Below are 25,784 nucleotides of genomic sequence, written 5' to 3'. Positions count from 1 at the left end.
CTTTGCTAGAAAAAGAGTGAACCACCCTCCTTTGTGTACCTACAGATTTCCCCAGAAAGAAAGTTAAAGGACGAGAGGAAGGGACCTGAGGTGGCAATTGCTGCTATCAGCAATTTGATTCTTTTACACTAGGAAACAAGATCAAGGCTGTGGTACTGATTTTGGCTGCATTTGTTAAAGAGACTGCTTTATGGAACTGACCATTTCAGGATGGTTAGAGGCGTGGAAAACAATAATATAACACTGGTTTAACTCAGAGGGCAGAACACTTCATCTGTAAAGGGCCAGATAGTAAACACTCTAGGCTCTAGGGGTCATATAGTCTCATCACAATGACTCATGACTCAATTCTGCTCTTTTTTTTTTTTTTTTTTTTTGAGACAGAGTCTTGCTCTGTTGCCCATGCTGGAGTGCAGTGGCGCCATCTCGGCTCACTGCAACTTCCGCCCCCCCCCCCCTGGTTCAAGCAATTCTCCTGCCTCAGCCTCCCAAGTAGCTTGGATTACAGGCACCACCATGATGCCCAGCTAATTTTTGTATTTTTAGTAGAGACGGGGTTTCACCATGTTGGCCAGGCTGGTCTTGAACTCCTGACTTCAGGTGATCCACCCACCTGGGCCTCCAAAATGCAACTCCTGGGATCACAGGTGTGAGCCACCATGCCCAGCCTTCAATTCTGCTCTTGTAGCACAAAAGCAGTCATAGACAGTAAGAAAACAAATGGGCATGGGTGTGTTCCAACACAACTTACAGACACTGAGATTTAAGTTTCATATAATTTTCATGTATCAATGAAATAGTATTGTCTTCTGATGTTTTCAGCCATTTAAAAATGTAGGCTGGGCGTGGTGGCTCACATCTGTAATCCCAGCACTTTGGGAGGCTGAGGCAGCCAGACCACCTGAGGTCAGGAATTTGAGTCCAGACCAGCCAACATGGTGAAATCCCGTTTCTACTAAAAATACAAAAATTTGCCGGGCGTGGTGGCAGGCGCCTGTAATCCTAGTTACTAGAGAGGCTGAGGCAGGAGAATCGCTTTAACCCGGGAGGTGGAGGTTGCAGTGAGCTGAGATTGCTCCACTGTACTCCAGGCTGGGTGACGGAGTGAGACTCCGTCTCAAAACAAAACAAAACAAACAAAAACAAACAGTAAATACCATTCTTAGCTGTGGACCACACAAAACAGACATTTGGCCCACAGGCTGTATTTTCTGACCCCTGAAGTAGCAAATAGAAAGATGGGAGGGCGATTCAGAATGCTGCAGAGGGCAATCTTTTCTTATTTGTAGAAATGATGTGTTAAAAAAGAGAGGCAGAATGAAATGAAAAAGAAAAAAAGAAAGAAGAAACAAGACAAACTTAGAGAAATAAATCATGAAAAAACTAGGCCATGTACAGCTCTGCAGACCTTTTTGAGAACCTTTGCTTTAAGTGAAATGGTTGTGATTAGAGATATTTGAGCAGAGAAATGCTATGATCTGATTTATGTTTTTAAAGGATCATGAGGTCCAAATTTAACCTGGTTTTGGAAAAGGAAGTAGTTGAAACTGAGTGTATTAATTCACAAATGAAACACCAAGGAGAAATTCTCTTCTAATACTTAATCGTTCTCCCCGTTGTGTATGCTCAGTTAGTTCATGGCTTAGCTAAATCACAGGATTTAACAAAATCAAAGGGGAATATTTTCAACCAGAGTAAAGTTTTTTCCCTCCATGTGTCCCAAGACATTTCTCTATTGAATCCGATGCATGATAAAAAGACATTTGGATTCCATTTAGATCCTTATTGGTCAGAAACAAGCTCCAAAGTTTGGATATTCATGCTGAACAAATTATTTTTCTTTTTGAAACCAGTTTGTATAATTCAGCAATGCAGCTGGGTGCGGTGGCTCACACCTGTAATCTCAGCACTTTGGGAGTCCAAGGCAGGTGGATCACCTGAGGTCAGGAGTTCAAGACCAGCCTGGCCAACATGGTGAAAGCCCTTCTCTTCTAAAAATACAAAAATTAGCCAGGCATGATGGCAGGCACCTGTAATCCCAGCTACTTAGGAGGCTGGAGAATGGCTTGAACCCAGGAGGTGGAGGTTGCAGTTAGCCAAAATCATGCCATTGCACTCCAGCCCGGATGACAAGAGCAAAAGTCAGTCTCAAAAGAATAAATAAATAAAATAGAAAATAATTCAGCAATGGAAGCATTTTTAAAGCAAGTCCTATATAGGCTAGGACTATGACTTATATTTCTGTATTAGTCCCCACTTCCCTTGGCAGAATGTTGGCTACAGAGATAAGGCTGACTAAATAATCCTAGTGGCTCAATGCAATTGCCTTGTGCATCTTACTGTCTACAAGGTATCCACGTCGAGGGACAGTTGTCAGGAGTAAATGAGGATTAAGTGATAGGTAAGGCACCAAGCACCATGCCTCATGCCCAATAGATGAATAAATGGACCCTGGTTCTGAGTTATATGGCAACCTGCTCTGGCCGGAAAGGACAAGACAAACCCTTCTGCCTCTGGCTATTGTAATCATGGGTTCTCCCAGCTCCTGTTCTTTCTTTCTGGACCATGCTCCGCGTTGATTCATTCATCCAGATGTTTCCTGCCTCTTTGCATAAGAAGTATATGATGGTCACATTAGCTCTCACTACCAGAGATGGAAACTCTGGCACCCAAAAGAGGTCTCTTGCTGGGACTAGCTTCCCTAGACTCAGACCCTCGGCCAGAATCTTCACTTGGCCAATGTAGTCACTTTGAAATTCTTCTATCAGAGCTCTTACCTACGAAATATCTATGCAACAAAATGACAGCTTTTAAACAAAACGAAAGAGACTCTTCATATAAAGTCTCCCTGTGCAGAATAAATGAGGAGAAGCTCATAGTCCAGCACCTGGGTTAGGTAAACTTCCTCTTACACTGTTCGGTCCTCCAAGATGAGAGAAAAGCCCCTGAGGGTTAGGCTGTCAGACAGGGAGATGGCAGCCTCCATTCTTGTGCTAGAAAGGGTCCTTTAAAAGCTGTGCATAAATGGTTTACCTTTCTTTTCTGAAAGGAGAAGAAAAATGTAGATGGAAGCAAAACAAAAATAGAGTTTCCTCATTATTTTAGATTTTTCTTTTATTTTTGTTGATACCTAATCAATGTACATATTTTCTGGGTACAGGTGATAATCTGATACAGTCATATGATCAAATCAGGGTAACTGGGATACTCATTACCTTAAATACTTGTCTTTTCTTTCTTCTCTTTCTTTGGCTCCCTCCCTTCCTTCCTTCCCTCCCTCCCTCCCTCCCTCCCTCCCTCCCCCCCCTCCCTTCCTTCCTTCCTTCCTTCCTTCCTTCTTCCCTCCTTCCCTCCCTCCCTCCCTCCGTCCCTCCCTCTCTCTGCCTCACTCTGTCACCCAGGCTAAAGTGCAATGGCCCAATCACAGTTCACTGCAGCCTCAAAATTCCCAGGCTCAGGTGATCCTCTCACCTCAGCCTCCCGAGTAGCTGGGACCATAGGCATGCAACACCATGCCCGGCTAATTTTTGTATTTTTGGTAGAGACAGGGCTTCACCATGTTGCTCAGGCTGGTCTCAAATTCCTGGGCTCAAGCAATCTGCCTGCCTTGGCCTCCCAAAGTGCTGAGATTACAGGCGTGAGCCACCCCACCTAGCCTTGTCTTTTCTTTATGCTAAGAACATATGAATTATTTCCTTCTACTTTCCTTATTTGAAACCTGTGTGGGAAGAGCAGCCTCTAAAGGTAGGATCTGTGAGGCCCCATTCCTCATAGTGAACAAGCAGGGAGATGCCATATTTAGAGCAAAAGCATTGATCTTCTCACAATTTTGTTTTCGAACTATATAATTTACCAAAAAAGTGTATTTTTTGATCTGGATAATTTAAATTCTCTGTTAGGTTCACTTGTTAAGAGATCTCATTCAATTAGTGAAAGTAAAACAGCAATTCTAGATAAAACAGTAAGCCCCAAAATTGAATTTCCCATGTCATTTAATGTTTACACAGTATGAGCTATGAAGATGTCCTCTGAGAAGAGACATAATGCTTCCCAGTCCTTACCCTGATTTTCCCAACCTTTCCCACTTGTCCTGTCCTTACCTATCCACGCACTTTGGGTGTACTCTGATGCGTGGACTGGGAGTGTTCCAGAGAATGGGGATGTGTCTTCCCAGCATACCACAGGATCTCAGCTGGGACCAGAATCATTCTGTTCATTTTCCAAGGATCCAACTACCACCTGTAACCAAGGTGAACACTTGGCAAGAGCCTGTGTCCTGGGTTTGGTTTTAAGCAAGGTGTTTTCCTCCTCTTCTATTATTAAGGCTGTTCATAACCTACATAATCTGCTTTCTCCCCTATGTGCTTATGGAAATTTTCTTTTTGTCTAGGATGAAAACCATGGCAGCCAAATCTCCTCCAAAACTAAGTAATAGCACACCTGCCATACTCACGGTACTTTTGAGATCCTCCAGTTAGTATTATTGTAATTATTATCAACAGTAATCATCACAAGTGCTATTTTTTCTTTTTCTTTTTTTTTTATTTTGAGACAGAGTCTCACTGTCACCCAGGCTGGAGGGCAGCATGATCTCCGCTCACTGCAATTTGTATCTCCTGGGTTCAAGTGATTCTCCTGCCTCCACCTCCCAAGTAGCTGGGAGTACAGGTGCCCATCATGCCTGGCTATTTTTTTTTTTTTTTTTTTTTTTTGAGACGGAGTCTCGCTCTGTCGCCTGGGCTGGAGTGCAGTGGCCGGATCTCAGCTCACTGCAAGCTCCGCTTCCCGGGTTTACGCCATTCTCCTGCCTCAGCCTCCCGAGTAGCTGGGACTACAGGCACCCACCACCTCGCCCGGCTAGTTTTTTGTATTTTTTAGTAGAGACGGGGTTTCACTGTGTTAGCTAGGATGGTCTCGATCTCCTGACCTCGTGATCCGCCCGTCTCGGCCTCCCAAAGTGCTGGGATTACAGGCTTGGGCCACCGCGCCCGGCTTTTTTTTTTTTTTTTTTTAAGTAGAGACAGGGTTTCACCATGTTGACCAGGCTGGTCTTGAACTCCTGACCTCAAGGGACCCACCCACCTCGGCTTCCCAAAGTGCTGGAATTACATGCATGAGCCACTGCACCTGGCCAACAAGTGCTATTTTTTAGCTCCCATTATGTGCCATGTACTGCACATCATACACATTTTTGCTAATTCTCACACTAACCCTACAAAATAGATATTTTTTATCCTAATGTTAGAGATAAGGAAACCAATGCTCAGAGAGCTTAAGTGACATATGCAAATCACACAGCTAGTGAATGACAGTGAGAATCAGGTCTGACTGCACTCAGGTCTGACAGACTCCAAAGCGCCTCCTCCTGCTGTGGGGCAATGGGCCTCTCAGTTGTTCCCTCACACGCCTGTGACTGGCCAGACCCTGAGTCTGAGATTCTGGGGTCCCCTCCGTGCTGCCAGCTCCTTAGTCCTTAAGATTCTTAGGACCACAGAGCCCATGGCCAGTGAATCCAGCAGGATAATAAATATGCAGATGACGTAGGACAGCAAAAGTCAGCCCAGGGCTGGGGCTGGAAGGCCTGGGTGAGGAAGGGAACATGGTCTCTAGGAGTGAGGACACCCCAGTCTTGGCCCTGACTCAGCTCCCACAGGGCCTTGAGTCAGTCCCCACAGGGCCCGCAGCCTGGTGGTCAATTACCATTCCCTGGTGGGGCGCCCTGTGAGCCACACTTAGACGTGTCGCCCAAGGGCCTGGATGAGACTCCTCCACCTGCTCAGCTCCCCTCCCCCCTGCTTTGTCTCCTAAGATAGAATGGAGCATGATAGGATGCGGTAGGACAGATGAGGACTTCACACACTCTAAGGGTAAATATTGTTCTGTCCACTTGTGGTTGAATTGTATAAATGTATTTCTGCGTGTATGCTGTGTTGGGGCAAAATTTGCGTCTCCTTGAGGTTGCACTCTAAGGAGTATGGAAAACCTGGCTCTAGACTAACTGGATGCCCGGGATGCTCCAGGCATCCCCAGCCTCACCTGTGGCACCCGGAGCTCCTGCTGTCACCGGCCCAGCGGGATCCTGTGTCTTTCTCTGCGTTGTGAGGGCCTGTGCTGACAGTCCACCCACAGAGAGGTGGAATCCGGGGCTTGACAGCGCTGGGAGGATCCTTCCTCTTTCCAGCCTCAGGCAAATCCTCGCCTGGAGGCCAGGAATGGGCTTGATGACCCCTGAAACAGTTCAGTCCAGGTCTGAGAGCCCCTCTGTGCCCAGTGCTGTACCCCCTTCCCTTCCCACGCTTCCCTGCAGGACCCAGGAGAGCAGGGGAAGCAGCTGCCAGCTCCAGGCCATCATTTTACCCCAGGTGCCACTTACCCAGTGGCGGGGCTAGAACCAGCTAATCATTTTACCTGGAGGTGCCACTTACCCTGCAGAGGAGCTGGAACCAGCTAATCATTTTATCTGGAGTTGTCATTTACCCTGTGGAGGGGCTGGAACCGGCTAATCATTTTATCTGGAGTTGTCATTTACCCTGTGGAGGGGCTGGAACCAGCTAATCATTTTACCTGGAGTTGTCATTTACCCTGCGGAGGGGCTGGAGCTTGTCAGGTTTTTCAGTTCCTGTGTTGCCTCCCAGCCTTGCCAACCCCAGGCTGTGGGTGTTTATGGCTGACGAAGGCCCCTGAGCCAGGCCAACCTCCAGCTTCCCAGTGGGTGGCTCTGTGGTCCCTGGCAGCCCCGGCATCTTCCAGGGCACAGAGGACATGGACCCTGGAGGCACAGCCCTTCCTATTCATCCAGGGGATGGTCAAGGATGCAGCTCCCTCCGTTCCTCCGTTCCTCCCTCACAGAGCTTTCAACAAGATAGATGGTCATCCTCCTGTCCTCCCGGTTTGCTCCTGGCACAAGCGGACCTGAGGGCTGGATGACTTCCCTAAAGAGGAGTCTCTCCGGGTTTCCTCAGATGCTCTGAAGTCCTGTCTGGAGGATGAAGGTGGGGGGCACATCCCTGAGGCAGTTTCCCCCCTGCCCTCCCTCCACCCTTCACCGATTCACCATGTATTAGTTTTCTACAGCTATGTAATAAATTTCCCAAACCTTAGTAGCTTGAAGCAACAAACATTTATTATCTCAGTTTCTGAGGGGCAGGTTAGCTGGGTGGCTCTAGCTCAGGGTCTCATATGAGTAGCTTTCAGCCAGGGCTGCAGTTCTCAAAAGCCTTGAGGATTAGAGAATCTGCTTCCAAGAAAGCCTCATATTTTCTTGCAAGGTAACAAATAAGTGCTGTAGATCACCTAAGGAAACAGTGCTGTACTATGCTTTGTTACCGAGAACCCGCAAAAGGACGGCCTCAATTATGCTAAACAATGCAAGGGAAGTGTAGGGCAAATGGCCAAATCCCTGACAGTAGAGGACAAATTCCAAAGCAAAGAAAAGCTGGCAGGACCAATTCATGAATTGTGCAAGCCTAACATTAAGGCAGTGTACCATTTTTCCTGCCATAGGATCACCTATCTTGCAATCAATGGCTTCTAAGACTCAGTAATCCAAGGATAGGACCAGCCACAGTCACTCTCAGAGCTCCCTCTGGGAGGGGAGGCCTGGCAGGGAACCGTGAGGACAGAACAGAGCTCTAGGGCTGGCAGTTCAGACAGGAGCTTCTTTCCTTTTAGGAAAATTACCCCAGGCTGTCCTTGGCTGCACCCCATTACTAACAGTGTGAGGCGCTTGTGGTCATCTTTTGCCCCCTCGTGGACACTTTTAAAAGTTCAGCCTGGCCCTGTAATCCCAGCACTTTCGGAGGCCGAGGCGGGAGAATCATGAGTTCAAGAGATCAGGACCATGCTGGCCAACATGGTGAACCCCCATCTCCACTAAAAATACAAAAATTAGCCAGGCGTGGTGGCACGTGCCTGTAGTCCCAGCTACTTGGGAGGCTGAGGCAGGAGAATCGCTTGAACCTGGGAGGCGGAGGTTGCAGTGAGTTGAGATGGGGCCACTACACTCCAGTGTGGCAGCAGAGCGAGACTCCGTCTCACACACACACACACACATATACAAATTTTAAAAATTAAAAAATTTAAAAAATGCAGCCCTTTCTCCCGTATATGTGAGTCTGTTAGGGTGGAAGTAAACTCAGAAGTCACCTTCAACCACTAGGGGGTTTTATGGCACAGGTCCCTGGCCTTGCATAGATCACAGAGTGAGTTAGCAGTAAGTATTTCCGGATTTTTTTCATGGTGACTCTAAAGCTGTGACATGCTTGATCTAAAATGTTTGCATCATAGAACCATGGACTTAGATGAGACCCGCGACATCACCTCACCTCACGGCATTCCATATACCTGCTCCCTGCAAGCAGCAATGGGCAGAGCGGAAGCATTATCAGCCTTGGAGACCTACACACCTGCGTTCAGTCTTGACTCTGGGAAGTCTCTGAGGCTCAGTTTTCTCATCTATATAGCATCAATTGACTTCACAGAGTTCATGCAAGAATTAAACAAAATGGTGTATGTCAGAGGCTGCAAACTCAAGTGCCTTCAGGACCACGCAGGTCAGTGAACACTGGCAAACCAGACTTACAAGCCGGGATGGTGTTTCACTCTTGTTGCCCAGGCTGCAGTGCAATGGCCTGATCCTGGCATGCCCAGAATTGGCGGGTTCTTGGTCTCACTGACTTCAAGAATGAAGCCATGGACCCTGTGGACCCTCACAGTGAGTGTTACAGATGGTGTGTCCTGAGTTTGTTCCTTCTGGTATTTGGACGTGTTCAGAGTTTCTTCCTTCTGATGGGTTTGTTGTCTCAGTGGCTTCAGGAGTGAAGCTGCAGACCTTCTCCGTGAGTGTCACAGCTCATAAACGTAGTGCAGACCCCAAAAGCGAGCAACAGCAAGATTTATTGCAAAAAGCAAAAGAACAAAGCCTCCACAACATGGAAGGGAACCAGAGCAGATTGCCACTGCTGGCTGGGGCAGCCTGCTTTTATTCCCTTATCTGACTCCACCCACATCCTGCTGATTGGTCCATTTTACAGAGAGCTGATTGGTCCCTTTTGACAGAGTGCTGATTGGTGCATTTACAATCCCTGAGCTAGACACAGAGTGCAGATTGGTGCATTTACAATCCTTTAGCTAGACACAAAAGTTCTCCAAGTCCCCACTAGATTAGCTAGACACAGAGCAATGATTGGTGCATTTACAAACCTTGAGCTAGATACAGAGTGCTGATTGGCGCATTTACAATCCTTTAGGCAGACATAAAAGTTCTCCAAGTCCCCACCAGACTCAGGGGCCCAGTTGGCTTCCTAATGGATCCCCCTCCAGGGCTGCCGCGGAGCTGTCAGCCAGTCCTGCGCCAGGCACCCGCACTCCTCAGCCCTTGGGCGGTCAATGGGACCAGGCACCGCCCAACAGGGGGCGGCGCCCGTGGGGGAGGCTGGGGCCTCACGTGGAGTGGGGGCGGGGGTCGGGCATGGCGGGGTACAGATCCCGAGCCCTGTCCCGCGGGGAGGCAGCTGAGGCCCAGCGAGAATTCAAGCACAGCGCAGGCGGGCCGCCACTTCTGGGAGACCCGGCACACCCTCCACAGCTGCTGGCCCAGGTGCTAAGCCCCTCACTGCACCGGCCGGCCGCTCTGAGTGCGGGCCGAGGAGCCCGTGCCCACCCGGAATTCGTGCTGGCCCGCAAGCGCCTTGCGCAGCCTTGGGTTCCCGCCCACGCCTCTCCCTCCACACCTCCCCGCAAGCAGAGGGAGCAGACTCCAGCCTCGGCCAGCCTAGAGAGGGGCTCCCACAGTGCAGCGGTGGGCTGAAGGGCTCCTCAGGCGCCGCCAGAGTGGGCGCTGAGGCCAAGGAGGTGCCGAGAGTGAGGGAGGGCTGCCGGCACGCTGTCACCTCTCATTGGCTCACTGCAACCTTCGGCTCCCGCATTCAAGCAATTCTGCCTCAGCCTCCAGAGTAGCTGGGATTACAGGTATGCGCCATCACCCCTGGCTAATTTTGTATTTTTTGTGGAGATGGGGATTCACCATGTTGGTCAGGCTGGTCTTGAACTCCTAACAGATGGTCTGCCAGACTGGGCCACCCAAAGTGCTGGGATTATAAGCGTGAGCCACCGCCCCTGGCTTACAAGCCCTTTTCCTTTTTTTTTTTTTTTTTTGAAACAGAGTCTCTCTCTGTCCCCAAGGCTGGAGTGCAGTGGCGCGATCTCGGCTCACTGCAAGCTCTGCCTTCTGGATTCACGCCATTCTCCTGCCTCAGCCTTCGGAGTAGCTGGGACTACAGGCGCCCGCCACCACGCCCAGCTAATTTTTTGTATTTTTAGTAGAGATGGGGTTTCACTGTATTAGCCAGGGTGGTCTCAATCTCCTGACCTTGTGATCTGCCTGTCTCGGCCTCCCAAAGTGCTGCGATTACAGGCGTGAGCCACCGCTCCCAGTCTACAGGTTTTTTAAAATAGTTTGCTGGTTTGCATTTAGCCATTGAAATTTTTATTAGTTTATTTTTTAATGTGCTGAATTTTAGGCTGCCAACAAGATTTTTTCAAAAATTAACTGGGCTTCCTGGAACTCACTAACTTAAGAGTTCTGGCTTTTGTCCCCTTTTGCTCACCTCCACTAACACCAGCACTGACGTTCCCATTGCCACCAGGATGCTGAATGGATAAGCGGTCGCATGATCAGAGTGCTGCCTTCCACCTATACCGGGAATGAGTAGGGAATGGTAGCTCCTGGAGAGGCTTCCCCAACAACCCTAGGGTATGTGACTAGGCAGTTTGGGAAGCCAGTCCCAGCCCCCCGTAATATGAATGCACAGGACAGGATCATGCCCAAGAGAGAGCATGGATTTGGAGAACAAACTCAATATACATTGGGTTCATAAAAACACTGGGCTCAGGGTGGCAATTCCTTGCTGTTAAGCACCTGCGAACATAGCTGACTTGGATTTGCAAGTCACAAGCTTGGGTGTGGAACATTTGTGAGTCTCTAGCATTTCTGAACTTGTCTTAAGAGCTATCACCTTACTCTGATGACATTCAAAGTGCTTACATAGGCTTCTGAGACTCCCTACCATGGCTCTGAATTTACTCCGGCTACACAGGCCTCTTGACTGTTCCTTATTTATTTATTTTTTTGAGACAGAGTCTCACTCTGTCACCCAGGCTGGAGTGCAGTGGCAGCAATCTCAACTCACTGCAAGCTCCGCCTCCCTGGTTCAAGCGATCCTCCTGCTTCAGCCTCCTGAGTAGCTGGGGCTACAGGTGCGCCACCATGACCAGCTAAATGTTTCCATATTTTTAGTAGAGACAGGGTCTCACCATGTTGGCCAGGCTGGTCTTGCCTCCTGACCTCAAATGATCCACCCACCTTGGCCTGCCAAAGTGCTAGGATTACAGGCGTGAGCCACCGTGCCCAGCCATGACTGTTCCTTAAATACACAGAAGCCTCCCGCCTCAGAGCCTCATTAGCTCTTCCCTCTGTCTGGAGTAAGCTTCCCTGGATACTCTCAGGCCTCTCACGAGAGGCTCTCTTCACTCGAGCCTCTGTTTAAGTGTCTCTATCAGAAAGGATGGCTCTGTCCATTCTAGCTCAAGTAGCATGCATTGCCCTTGCCCTGAATTACTTTCTTTGGACATTTATCTCTACTTGTCATTATATTTTGTGCTTGTTTGATTCTTGCCTGTCTCTCTACTAGAATGTTAGCTCATGCGAGTAGGGGCTTTGTTTTGTTCACAGATGGACAGAAATCATGCCTGGCACATACTAGGCGCTCAATGAATATTTGTTGCATTGTTTCACAAAGACTCACCCCATCCTTTTTTTCACTAATGTCTACTTAGGACTCAGAACAAAATCTAAGGCATCATTTTTCCTCCAGATTCCTCCAGTGACCTTTTCCGGGAATGTGACATTCTACCAGAATGCACTTTGACAATTAAAAACCTCAGCATTTCTACCTAGACTAGTTTTGTCACTGTCCTAATCTTTTTCTTTTTTTTTTCTATTTCTGGCTTGGTCTCATGTTTCTTGGAATTACTCAATAGATGCTCCTATTACTACATTTTTGTTATGAAAGAATAGAATTTTGGCCAGGCAGGGTGGCTCATGCCTGTAATCCCAGCACTTAAGGAGGCCAAGCCAGGTGGATCACCTGAGGCCAGGAGTTTGAGACCAGCCTGACCAACATGGCAAAACCCCATCTCTACTAAAAATGCAAAAATTAACTGGGCATAGTGGCGGGTGCCTGTAATCCCCACTACTCAGGAGGCCGAGGCAGGAAAATTGCTTGAATCCAGGAGGTGGAGGTTGCAGTGAGCTGAGATCTCACCATTGCACTCCGGCCTGGGTGACAGAGTAAGACTCCGTCTCAAACAAACAAACAAACAAACAAACAAAACAGAATAGAATTTCACTGACAAAAATACTTTTTATCTAAGGTCAGACTTACAGATTGCTCTGAGCAGTCACATTTTCCTTCTGCCTTCTATGTATTGGCACTTTTCTTAAATCAAGGTGATATGGTTTGGCTGTGTCCCCACCCAAACCTCATCTTGAATTGTAGCTCCATAATCCTCATGTGTCATGGGAGGGACCCGTGGGAGGTAATTGAATAGTGGGGTTAGGTTTTTCCCATGCTGTTGTCATGATAGTGAGTAAGTCTCACGAGATCTGATGGTTTTATAAAGGGCAGTTCCCCTGCACAGGCACTCTTTCTTGCTGCCATGTAAGACATGCCTTTGCTCGTCCTTCACCTCCTGCCATGATTGTGAGGCCTCCCCAGCCATGTGGAACTGTGAGTCCATTAAACCCCTTTCCTTTATAAATTACCTGGCCTCGGGTATTTCTTCATAGCATATAAAAATGGACTAATACATGAGGCTTTGCCAGCCCCGCCCCTGCCCTGTCTGCCCAAGTCAGTGCCCTCCAGTCTTGTACTTTTCAGATATGGGCTGTGACTTGTGACCCATTAGTGGGTGAAGTAATTAATTTGGTGGCTTGTGAACAGCATTTTAAGAAAAAAATTGAATAGGAAATACAGAAAATGTGTTTCTTATTGTGGTACATGTTCAAGAAAGTTTGAAAGCACTGCTCTGGCCTGTATGGGTCAAAGAAGCTTTAGTACCATTTTTCTCTTTAGTTGCCTTCAGCAGATTCTAGAGGGAGAGGTTTCGGCACTCCTGACCTCGCACAGTGGGCCCATGGTGGGTTGCAGAAAATGGTCAGTTCTCTTTTAAAATGCTGCCAACAGCAGCGCAGGTGGTGGGCACACCTGTTCTTTTAATTGTATCTGTTTCATAAGGCAAGTATACCTGAAACTCTCAGCACCAACACTCCACTCATACCCTGTGCTCAGAGACTTCACCAAACCATCGCATGGTTTCTAGCAGCCTAAGGCCACGTCCCTGGGATGGGCCAGCCCTCTTTTGAGTTGCTGTCTGGAAAAGCTTAAGGGTGTCAAAAGAATTTAGTTTGTTCCACCAACACCTTTTTTCAATAGGCTCCTGACCTCTCTATTTTAGAACATTGACTAAAAAAGGAGGCTTACCATTGTGACTCCTTCCTCTGTCCCTTTGAGCTACTTTGTATGTGTCACCTACAGCTCAGGAGTGTCTTTCTCAAGGACCGGAAAGTCATTCCCCTCAAGGTAATTATCAGGAAGGAGAAAGCCTCTGACTCCCAGGTTCTGTTGGGGGAGAGGATCCTAGCTTCGAGAACTGCCAGCTAGCAGACACAGCTGGCCTCATCACATTGATTCTGCCCAACACTTTGTCATTTTTCACTTCCCTGACTCTAACTGAACCTGCTCACTGCACCTCCTGGCTCCCTTATTCTCCCTTTAAAAGACCCAGTCAGCATCTCTGCACAAATCAGAATAGAGCTTAGCTCTTTCCCCTACTGTCAGCAGTTACTGAACAGAATCTGTTTTCACTGCTTTAACTAATGTCCTGCTTGTTTATTTTTATTTTAAACCATGTATGTACACATGCATACACACGCGCACGTGCGCGCACACACACACACACATCTTCTCAAGACAAACGCTGCTTCTCAGAGATAGCTGATTCTTGTCGTCCTCATAATCTAGAGTATTTTTCCCTTCCTGTGTTTATCCCCTGTATCATCTCTAAGTCATAGGTAAAGTTTTACTTAACTGTTCCAGCCTGGTCTTTGATGTTCCTTGGGAAGTTAAATGAAGAGTTGTGTACAGGACTCTTTCCTTACAGGGAAGAGTTGGGGCTATGAGTTCCAACTTTCCGTGCCCACTGGGAGCTTCTACTGTCAAATGTAGAGGGATCAGGATTCGTGTTATGAAGGGAGATTTCCAGTTGTCTTACACATTAAAGGCCACCCCTTTTCCCTCTACCCAGCTTTAACTTTCCTAAAGAATTTATAGCCAGGAAGTTTCATATTCTGTATCCAGACAGATGAGTAGAGATGGTTGGGCATGGGTTTCAAGGCAGCGTTTCATGTGGGAATCAATAACAAAGCAGACGTCTGAATGTGCAAAAAGAAAAGGAAAATCCCTAGGCGCCAGTAAACAAACATGGAAGTGAAAAACAGAGTGACTGGTAAGCAGCCACGCTGATGGTGGGGAGCCTGGGGAGGGTGGGACCGGACCTGGATTCATCCCCAGCACCAAGAGTCTTCAGTTGTGGCCACATGCAGGAACGGAATATGAGGCATGGGGCTACAGAGGGCGGGAGAGAACTGAGATCCTGTATGAAGGCTGCATGTCCAGGGAAAAGGAACTGGTCCAGGAGATGCTATACACCAGCAAGGAGCAGTAGGTACAGGGGGAGGCGCTAAGAAAAGCTGGACAGATGCCTGGCCCTGGCCAAACTGCCCAGACTTGAGATTATCACTTAGACCCAGTGGAGAAATTGGAAGGCTCAGCAGCAAAGTTAAGGTCAAAACTCCGTTTGACTCACAGCTGGTGCAGTGGCAGTCAGATCCAGGGCCCAAGATCACTCCAGAACACTCCCCACCAGTGAGGGAGCTGGGTCTGTGATTTCCAAGGGTTTCCACCAAGAACTCCTAAGGCAGAACATCTACTTCTGGGGAGGCCCAGAGGGAAAGGTCTGAAGCTATTCATGGAACCCCAGATTTCTTTAAAGGCTCCAGTTTTCCTTTTCAAATACATAGGACTCTTGCATTGTAACCAAAACAAACTAAATCGATAACAGGGTTTCCAGTGATTAGAGGGAAGTCTCATACCCCAAGTTACATGTGCCCCAATTTGAGAAGCAAAGACCAGGGAAGGCTTCAGAGACAACACAGGAACAATGGTGGAGGCGGGCTAAGAGGTCAGACCTGTAATCAGCTTAGAAGGGGGTCTCCTGTATGAAGAGGTGAGGCCAGGCAAGAGGAGAGTCACGCAGTTTGCATATGGGTTGGTAAAAGCTTGCTCAGCGAGGCAATGCATCTTTAGGGAGGGAAAAATTGTCTACTGTTTGACATTCCATAAATCAAACCTGGTGAATTTTAACCTATGAACTTATCTAAAGTCCCAGAACCAACTGAAATGTTTTAAATTTCTACTTTCTAAATTAATTTCTGTTCAGACACCACTTATTTATATAAACCAAAAACAGCAAAAAAAAAAAAAAAAAAAAATCACTTCATGATTGTATATAACACATTTGCATCTGTTCTGTACATATTTTATTGAATAAATAAAAACTTAATTGGTTTGGTTTTTAAAACCTATAAACAATATCCTTAGTTTGATCACTGAAAATATACAACTTTATGTAACCAAAATGCTTAAAAGATTTTGTTCACAGAGTGTTGGCTATTTATACCTACACATATGAAAATCTGACCTGTCAAAACTGGTTTTGCAGTAGCCATATTTGAGATATATGTGGATTTCTATAAAGGTTGTCTCTTCAAATTATGAGATCTAATGCAACACCCAGGTATTAAGGGAAAAAATGATTTTGCAACTCCAAGTTGGGACTTACATAACAAATCACTGTGGTGTTATCAACCTTAAAAATTCTATTGAGTGCTTTCATTTTTCAAAATAAAACAGGACAAGTAAATAACAACAGTACCTCAAAAACTTCTCTAAATAGCTAAGCTATACTATTTTACAGCTATAAGAATATGATATTTGTATTTCCCTGAGAGCATAGTTTGCTTTGAGTTCAGTGACACAGTGTATGTGTATGTGTATGTTTTCCGAAGCCATTGAGACCAGAATAGATGAAAGCTGAGAACATGAATCTACTGGTGTTCTGATAAGCTTAGCTCCCTGCCTGTTTCAGATCAACCTTGGCAACTGGAGTCCCTCAACGTCATCTACAGATTCTGCTCCACCAAAGACTCTGGGCCACCTTCCCTCTAGGACAGGAGACCCAGCTGAGCAGCTCAGAGGCCCCAAAGCAAGTTGGCCCAATGCTGTGCCTGCTCTAACTTGTGCCTCTGCTCTAAGAAGTGGGTTCCTTCATTATTTCCTTGCCTGAAATTCTCCCTTACCCTTATTCTCCCTTACCCTTCTTGGGACTAGAGTCAAGCTCACAAACTCCAGGGCCTCTGATATCATTTTCCAGACCTGCACCCTTGGAACCTGACCTCCTCCCACCCCATCTTCTTCTTCCCAGCCAGGGATGCTCTGTCCACTCGCAGGCCCTGCCTCAGTCTCCAGTCTGCTGAGCCAGAACATCCTGCCATGTCCTGCCTGAGTCCGAGGGTTCTCCTGGGTTCATTCTCGGCTTGGTTTTCCCCCTACTGATGGTGTGGGTTGCAACAGTTACCTTCCTGCAAATGTGTTTGTCTTTATTTCTTAGAATGAATTTTAGATTTTAGAAGCTCTCATCCCTGGCTAGTGGCTAGAAGCTAAAAGCCTGATGACTATACTTAAGTTTCCCCCAAATGACTTGAACTTTCTTTCTCGAAGAGCTACAGACTGACAACTTCAAATACAGAACCCTCAATCTTCTAACAAGGTGTATCTGTTCCCTACCCGATGTCATTATTAGGACTCCCCATTTCCTGGGTGTCAGCTACATGAAATTTTCCACAATTCACCTGCATATCTGGTGTTGTAAAAAATCATAAAGAGTGATTCCGTGATTCATTTAGGTATTCTGATGTAGTCCAGAAACTTGGGTCCTACATTTAGAATCAGGTTGATAGCACAGAAATCCCAAATCCTCACTTTCCCAGCATAGGGTTGACCTGCTGATGGGTACGAAGTTTGCCAATGGGTCTTATCAAAGGACCACCATCTGCTCCCTGAAAAGACAAACATGTAAGCAATGGCCACTGGTTGACTTTACTGCACAGCTTACCGCCATGACCCCCTGAAAGGCAATCAAGACTTGGATCCAGCCTCATCACTTCATATACATCTCATTTTTAGCTAACTTGAAGAAAAGAAAAACAAAAGGATTAACTGGTGGCCTGTTTACCCATTTCGAGTGTCCAGCATGGAGATTTGCCATTCATGGGTGTCCTCAAGGCTTGGCAGACATGAAGCACCCATGAATGTTTGCTGAATTGAACTAGATTACATTGTTACATTGTTTCAGTTGGGAGCTTCCTGATGGTTATTACAGTGCTCACGAGTCAGCCATAGTTTGTTCTAAAATTCCACAAATATGCTTCTATTGGCCTGTGTTACTTTCCACAGCAGAGAGCTGAACTGTCATGCCTCTAAGGCACAGAGCCTTTCACACACCAACATACATTTATATTTATCTTCAATAATCTGGCACAAACAGAAATCTCACCTGTAATTTTTCAAGGTTTTGCAATCTGTTTCAAATATTAGCTTCTTCTAACCATGACTGTTTAATGAAAATTAAGTTCACTGTCAACTCTAATAACTCTAACTTCCCAAACGGCTGAGAAGAACAGGCCACACTGGACATGAAATAAAACTCTATAAAGAGAATTGAAATCATATGATGAAAATAAAATCCATTGGGTAATGCAGTTACTATGTTGTTATCATTGTTGCTTTTTAAATACAGTGTATGAAACAGGATCTCTTAACCTGTTTCTCCAGCTTGGGGATTAGAATGAATTTCCAGTGAGCTCATTTGGAAGCTCTAGCTCTTACAGTGAAGGACACACTTGAGCTACACTGATCAAAAAAACAAGTAGAAGTGCTTTTTAAAAGTCCTGAAAATGAAGGCTTCAGGAGGATGGGGTATCAGGAAGGTGGACCTAAATCACTGTCCAAAAACTATAAAGTGTACCATCAAGGAGAATCTGTCGTTCCTATGGAGGCCAGCTGTGTTCAGGTGTTTACTTTTTTAAATAAAACAGTAGTTTAAGTCTCTAGAAACATCTTTTCTACATTGCAGTACAACTGATGAACACTAAGAGGCCAGGGAACCAGACTGTGCTAAAGGTACAATTCTGTCTGGCAATGACAATTCTGGTCCAGAATGGGCCAGCTTACGATCATTAAAAAAAAGAAAAGGCCGGTCCACGACTCACACTTGGGAGGCCGAGGAGGGCGGATCACAAGGTCAGGCATTCAAGACCAGCTTGGCCAAGATGGTGAAACCCCGTCTCTACTAAAACTACAAAAATTAGCTGGGTGTGGTGGCAGGTGCCTGTAATCCCAGCTACTCAGGTGGCTGAGGCAGGAGAATCACTTGAACCAGGACGACAGAGGTTGTAGTGAGCCAAGATCATGCCACTGCACTCCAGCCTGGGCGACTTCATCTCAAAAAAAAATAATAATAAAAGAACACAAGTATTTCATCTTTCATCTCTTTCAAAGCAAACAGGCCTTCCCAAACCCATCCCCCAGACCTTTCAAGTGGAAGAACCTATGAGATATTCTTGGCAAGGAGCCCAAATGACTCCTTGGTTTAAATTTTGGTAAAGGGCGGGACGAGGGAGGATGCAGAATAAAAAAGAAAAGGAAAGAAAACAGGAAACACCTTTATTTCCCTGCCGTGCTGAGTGAATCTTTTAGCAGACTTGCCGAAACAAGAAGTGAGCCAAGTTTCTTTGTCTTTGTTTTTGTTTTTGTGTTTGTTTTTGAGATAGAGTTTCACTTTTGTTGCCTGGACTGCAGTGCAGTGTCACCATCTCGGTCCACTGCAACCTCCACCTCCCATGTTCCAGTGATCCTCCTGCCTCAGCCTCCTGAATAGTTGGAATTACAGGCGCCTGCCACTGCACCAGGCTAATTTTGTATTTTTAGTAGAGACGGCGGGGGGAGGGGGAGTCTCACCATGTTGGCCAGGCTGGTCTCGAACTCCTGACCTCAGGTCATCCACCCGCCTTGGCCTCCCATAGTGTGGGATTACAGGCGTGAGCCACTGCACCCGGCATGAGCCAGGTTTTGGTTTTGGTTTTTTGTTTGTTTTTCCTGCCTGAGATAGGCAGCATGGTGGAAAGAGCATTGACTTCGGAGCTGAAAGACCTGGGTTTTAGACTCCTGGGGTAGCTACTTGCTATCTGAGTGATCAGGGACATGCCACTTAGCCTCTGTGAAGCTCTGTTCCCTCACCTGTAAACTAGAAGTGATAAGAGCCACTCACCGGGTTAAATGAACCCATATAAGGAAGTGCCTGGCACAGAAGCCAGCATAGGGTGGGTGGGTCCTGAATGCTAAATATTACTCTTCCTCACCTCCCCTCCTGAGGTAGGTCATGCAAACATTCCTGGCCAGTCTCAAGTGACCCCAAACTGTGACTTCCAAGGTTCTCCCAAAGTGAGTCAAGGGGATCTCCTGATGCATGGCCTCAAACTCGAGCCTGCGGCCTGAAGTGGAGCTGGAGGAGGGTGAGAGGTGAGGCGGGCACGCTGAGGATCTGGGGGGCTCTCCAGCTCCCCATCCTGCCGTCAGACAGACACTGCTCCAGGCACGATCCTGCGAATGTGGGTGTACGACTTCCTGATGGTGACACTGCCATGGTGCGACACGCCCCGGGGCAGGACACACTCCTCTGTCAGTTTCTGGGCCTCGGGGTCCCAGCACAGCACTGTGGCGATAACCTCATTCTTCTCGTCCCGCCCGCCGGTGATGTAGAGCCGGTTGTTGCAGGGCGCGATACCGCAGCTGGCCCGCTCGTGGCTGAGCTGGGTCACCAGGCACCAGTTGTCTTCCAGGGGGCTGTAGGCGTACAGCGCCCTCATGGCCCCACCTGAAGAGAGGGAGGAAACTCGGTGGGCATCGCTCCATTTTTCTGGGTTCTTCCCTCTTAACCACTAAAATTCAATTTCTGGTTAGGCCAAGTCTACCCTCTTGCCAAGAGAAACAGTCGATTGACGGCTCTTCTGAAAGCCAGAGTGGGTCCTAGGGGCAGTGAGTTGCCAGCACTGGAGACACCGCGACACGCCCTTGACGCACTGCAGCCAGGCGCTAATCAGATTCTAAGCTACTCAGATCAATAAGAAGCCATTACTCACCAACGACATAGATGCGGTCCCGGAAACTCACTGCATTGATGCATTTGGCCTCCACCGGCATGGCCGCCTTCAAACTCCACTTGTTGGTGGAAGGGTCATAACACTGAGTCTTGTCTGTGGCCAGTTTCCCATTGGGCCCTCCTCCAATCACATAGAGCTTCTTCTTATGGCTGGTGGCTGCAAAGGAACTGACATGGACAAGGAGGGGTGCAGCCTGTAGAGGCACAGGGCACAAGAAGAAGCTGTCAGTCATGCTGCCCAGATTGCTGCAGTAACTCCCAGGATACAGGACAGAGCTCCGGGACACAGAACTGGGCATCTTTTGCCTAAAGTCACAAGGCCCATAGGCTTGACTCCTCTGAAGACATAGCAAGAATGAAAGCATGCATTTCCCACCCTCCCTCCAGGCTCCACGAAAGCTAGACAAGCTGTGTGTTGGGATATGCCCGCCTCTCCCAGAATCTAGCTCTCAGGGAAGGAGGAGTATAGGTAAGAATAAGTTTATACAGATGAAATCAGCCAGTGTTGGAGGAAAATGATGTTTTATACACGCATATTCATATACATTCATGTGCTCATCCACTCAAAAAATATCTATGGAGTGCGTACTATGTACCAGCATTGATTTTCCTTGGTGCTTATATCTAGGAAGGAAAGCTGGTATACGGGTTTGAGGTGGCCACAGGTAAGCAGACTCTTCCATTATAGGGTAGCACTGAGGATTTTGAGATTAAGTCAGACGTGTGCTTCTACCCTATGAACCCCAGGACACTAAAGGAGACTTCCAAGAGCCTCTTGCCCATTTATTTGCAGGATCCTTTTAGATCATGGAGCAGCTCTGTGATCGGGCTTGTTTTGAGAAGATCTTAGGTACGCTCCCCATAAATGTTAAGGGCTCTCAATATAGCACTTTTCAGGCTGACAGTCTTGGCTAGATGTGGTGACCTGGCAACCTTTGCTTGTGCCTACAATGACTGTGTTGTACACTCCATTAAGCTGGAACATGCTTGGACATCTGATCTGATAAGGAGAAAGAGCATTTGAAATTGGGAATAACCTGGAAATGAGATGAGGTGGCTTTTCTTTTCCTGAGTCTGATATACACCTGAGGTTGCATTGATAAGTCTGACATGCAGGGCTGCAAGTGGCTCATCATCAATGGGAAAATAAAGAAGGGATGACTTCTAACATGACCAAATCATTCTGGGTTCATAAATGGTATAGTAAAGTGATCTGCATGTGTCCAGTGTGGAGAAGAATAGGAGACAAGGCATCTGAGGAGACAAGACTCTACGTCAAGACATGCAGACCAAGAGATCTCTCATCTAAGGACAGGGTGAGCCTCCATCCACATCTGGGGTTCTGTCCAAATTAGGACAGGTGCCCACACAGACCTTCACCACTTGGAAGGACATTGTTTCTGTGATTTGATCAGCGATACTGAAGCAATAGCTCCTAGGAGGAGGGAAGCTCAGAGCCACCAAAAATGTTCTCCTTGGGAGTAAAGTGATCAGAAATCTGGCCACCATGGTAGGCACGTTCCAAAGCTTTCTAAAAAAGCATTGAAGTAATAATACAGGCAGTTACTGGTAGAAATCGTCTCCTATACCTCTGACCAGCAGTTGTGAAAGGGGTCGTAGGTCTCCACGTTGTTGATTCTCTGTAAGCCGTCGAAGCCTCCAATAACATAAACCTTGCCACCCAACACCACCATCTTATGCCTCCAGCGGCCTATGTTTAAATACTCAATCTGAATCCACTTGTTGATCGAAGAATTATATTTCCAAACATCATGCTGTGTTTCTTTGCCGCCTGCAAGAGATACAAAGCATTTAAGAAACCATCAGATGCGTCAGAAATACAGCTTCTCCCATAATATCCCACATATCCAAAAGTGCCAAGTCCCCAGACCAGCCCTGCCCTGAGGGGAGATATAAGAAACCCGGCTAGTGTGTGCTGTCTGGCAGGGGAGATGAGGCAAACGCAGGGGAACAGGGAGAGACAGAAGGGATGATGTACCACACTGTGTCATGTGCCACCTCAGTGCTGTGAGAGTTCAGAGAAGAGGTGGCTAAGTGAGCAGGGCCCCAAGAAGGCTTCAGGGGGGCAGGACCCAAGCCAGCCTGGGTGGGTAGGGGCCAGAGGGAATCTGGGCTCAGTGTTTGCGCTCAGAAGGAGCAGGAAGTAAGGCTGGGCGGGGACAGTGGGGTTTGTGCAGAAGGCAAATTACATGGCAGCTTAAGTTCTATGTTTACTTAATTATTTAAACAAAAAAGCAAAGATACAGACCTGGAAAAATCACTAAGAAATCATACAACATTCTCTTGGTGTGTCTCTCTGATCTGTATAAAAAGGTCAGTGGGATTTATCCTATTTCTAAATTAATTTTTGTTGTAAAAGTATGAGATGCTCACAATAGATCATTTGAGAGTGATCTGGTAAATATTTCCTTGAAGACAACGCTCTTAAAAAACAGAAAATAAGTAATTCAGCAGCTGGGGAAAGAGATGAAGACAAAGGAGAACTGACTTTTTTGGTGATTTAAATCAAATATTTAACAGCTTTGTGTTTCCATTTTCCCATCAGCATAGAGTACTGCCAACTACTTAAAGCAAAGATTTACTTTTCAGACTTACATATGTGCAATAGTGGAGAAGTGAACATTACTGACCACATTCTGTGTCAGGGGTGTTTCTCCAGTGCAGAGCCCAGAAGTGGATTTTCTAAGTCAAAGGCATGTGCACCCTGAGTTTTTTGGCATGCTCCGCAGCAGTGCTGGTTGACTTTTCCTCATACCCACTTTTTGTTGGTGGTGGTGGTTTTGTTTTCTGCCTTTCTTTTATTATTTTTTTTAAGTCTGACGGAGAAAAACTCTGTCAGTTTGGTTTTCACTTACTACGAGGGAAGCGGAGCTTCCTCTGCCTTGAATCTTTTGTTCATATGGTTTGGCCATTTTTCTTTGGGTGGGGTACCTTTCAAAGGTCTCCATTTATTCAAAACGTTGATCCTATTTAGGTAGTGGCAAAAAGTGTAAATATAAAATAACTGTAAATTTTCAAAGAAATATATGCAAACTTTATTAAAACCTATGATTTTATTTTAGGACCAAAAAAAAAAAAAAAAAAAAAAAACCCGAGAAAGCATATGGTGTGCATAAATGATAAATGCGAAGACACCTTATTGTGAAGATGTCAGCCCTCCCTAGGTTAATCTATATACTCAGTGCCTTCAGGACTTTTGGGGGGAACTTGATGAGGTAATTCTAAATTTCACTGGGAAGAGTAAGTTTGGAAAAATTTCTAAGAAACTTTTGAAAAAGAAAAGTGAAGAAGGAGGCTTTCCTTATCAAGTATTTTTTTTTTTTTTTTTTTTTTTTTTTGAGGCGGAGTCTTGCTCTGTCGCCCGGACTGGAGTGCAGTGGCCGGATCTCAGCTCACTGCAAGCTCCGCCTCCCGGGTTTACGCCATTCTCCTGCCTCAGCCTCCCGAGTAGCTGAGACTACAGGCGCCCGCCACCTCGCCCAGCTAGTTTTTGTATTTTTAGTAGAGACGGGGTTTCACCGTGTTAGCCAGGATGGTCTTGATCTCCTGACCTCGTGATCTGCCCGTCTTGGCCTCCCAAAGTGCTGGGATTACAGGCTTGAGCCACCGCGCCCGGCCATCAAGTATTAAAATATACAAAAAAGCTAACCTAATACAAACAGTGCAGTACTAGACAAACTGATCAGTTAAAAACAAGAGCACAGAAACAGACTAAAATATATACAGATCATTAAATAAATGTTATTAGAACAATTGGTTGTTCATTTGGATAAAAATTAAGTTAGATACTTATTTTACATTACGTTTAAAATAAAATTCAAATGTTACTGCTATAGAAGTAACTGGAAAATGTATAGGATATTATGTTAATGGCCTTGGGGTTAGGAGGGGTTTTCTAAGCATGACATGAAATGTGGAATTGTATAGGAAAGAAAACAAGTATATAAATATACAGCTAAAAAACAGCCACAGTCTAGGAGAAAATATTTGCAACACAAATAGCAAAGGATATATAATTAGAGCTCCAAAAAATTAGTAAGAAAAAGACAAAAACTGATAGGAACTGTCAAAGAGTATGAACAGATAATTTTAAAAAATAAATCCAATTATCTGGTAAATATATAAACTATGCTCAACCTCACTAATGACCTAGGAGTATAAATTCAAACATTCTAGTCTATTAAAAATTTAAATGACTAATAATAGACATCGTGAGCAAGGATATAGAAAACGGGCACTGTCACTCATCACTGATTGGACTGTAAATTGGTACAACTTTTCTGTAGGACAATTTCACAATATATACAAAATTCTCAATTCACATATGACCACTTCCAGGAAACTTTCCAAGTAGCAGCCCAAGTATGAAAAAATATGTGTCTACGAATGCCTACTGCAGTATTTTTTAAGGAGATTAAAAAAAAAAAAAGAAAGCTAAAAAAATTATGGTTTATCCATTTGGTAGACTGCCATATAGCTGGTAAAAAGAAAAGAATAACAGTAGTGATAATACTGGCCAGCGTAATTAAGCTCCCATGATGTGCTTTGCATTAGTAACTATATCACTTAATATATATATCCATTAAACCAACATGTCATCATGTCCAGATGATATTGTTAATTGAAGTACAAGTTTCTGTTGATTTAACTATGTATAATAAGCATGCTTTCAGGTGTTGCTTGTATCATTAAAAAGTGAACAACAAATTTATGACAAAAGAATAACATGTGCGCTGGGCACAGTGGCTCACACCTGTAACCCAGCACTTTGGGAGGCTGAGGTGGGCGGATCACCTGAAGTCAGGAGTTCAAGACCAGCCTGGCCAACATGGTGAAACCCTATCTCTACTTAAAATACAAAAAAAATTAGGCCAGGCGCGGTGGCTCATGCCTGTAATCCCAGCACTTTGGGAGACCAAAGCAGGCAGATCACCTGAGGTCAGGAGTTTGAGACCAGCCTGTCAATATGGTGAACCCCCCGTCTCTACCAAAAATACAAAAATTAGCCAGGCATGTTGGTGGGCACCTATAATCCCAGAACTTTGGGAGGCCAAAGTGGGTGGATAACCTGAGGTCAGGAGTTTGAGACCAGCCTGGCCAACATGGTGAAACCTCCTCTCTATCAAAGATACAAAAATTGGCCAGGCATGATGGCATGTGCCTGTAATCCCAGCTACTCAGGAGGCTGAGGCAGGAGAATCGCTGGAACCTGGGAGGCAGAGGTTGCAGTGAGCTGAGACCTCTCCATGGCACTCCAGCCTGGACAACAGTGAGACTCCATCTCAAGAAACAAAAGAAAGAAAGAAAGAGAGAGAGAGAAAGGAAGGAAGGAAGGAAGGAAGGAAGGAAGGAAGGAAGGAAGGAAG

General features: G+C 46.2%; 1 protein-coding gene across 2 annotated transcripts in view; it reads right to left on the bottom strand.

The window, feature by feature from the left end:
• Positions 1-15,641: 15,641 nt before the first annotated feature.
• KLHL6 (kelch like family member 6) overlaps positions 15,642-25,784 on the bottom strand; it is a 70,251-nt gene continuing 60,108 nt past the window's right edge. For both annotated transcript variants that reach the window (XM_023187611.1, XM_023187612.1), the window contains exons 5-7: positions 21,987-22,189; positions 20,378-20,591; positions 15,642-20,112 (exon numbers count right to left, since the gene is read on the bottom strand). In XM_023187611.1, the coding sequence (XP_023043379.1) occupies positions 19,811-20,112; positions 20,378-20,591; positions 21,987-22,189 (719 nt within the window). In that variant the 3' untranslated portion in view covers positions 15,642-19,810. The remainder of the gene's footprint in view (positions 20,113-20,377; positions 20,592-21,986; positions 22,190-25,784) is intronic.

Source organism: Piliocolobus tephrosceles, chromosome 2, assembly GCF_002776525.5.
Source record: "Piliocolobus tephrosceles isolate RC106 chromosome 2, ASM277652v3, whole genome shotgun sequence".
NCBI classification, from domain to species: domain Eukaryota; kingdom Metazoa; phylum Chordata; class Mammalia; order Primates; family Cercopithecidae; genus Piliocolobus; species Piliocolobus tephrosceles.
The sequence above is the reverse complement of the archived record's forward strand: the minus strand, read 5'-3'. Positions and strand labels throughout refer to the sequence as shown.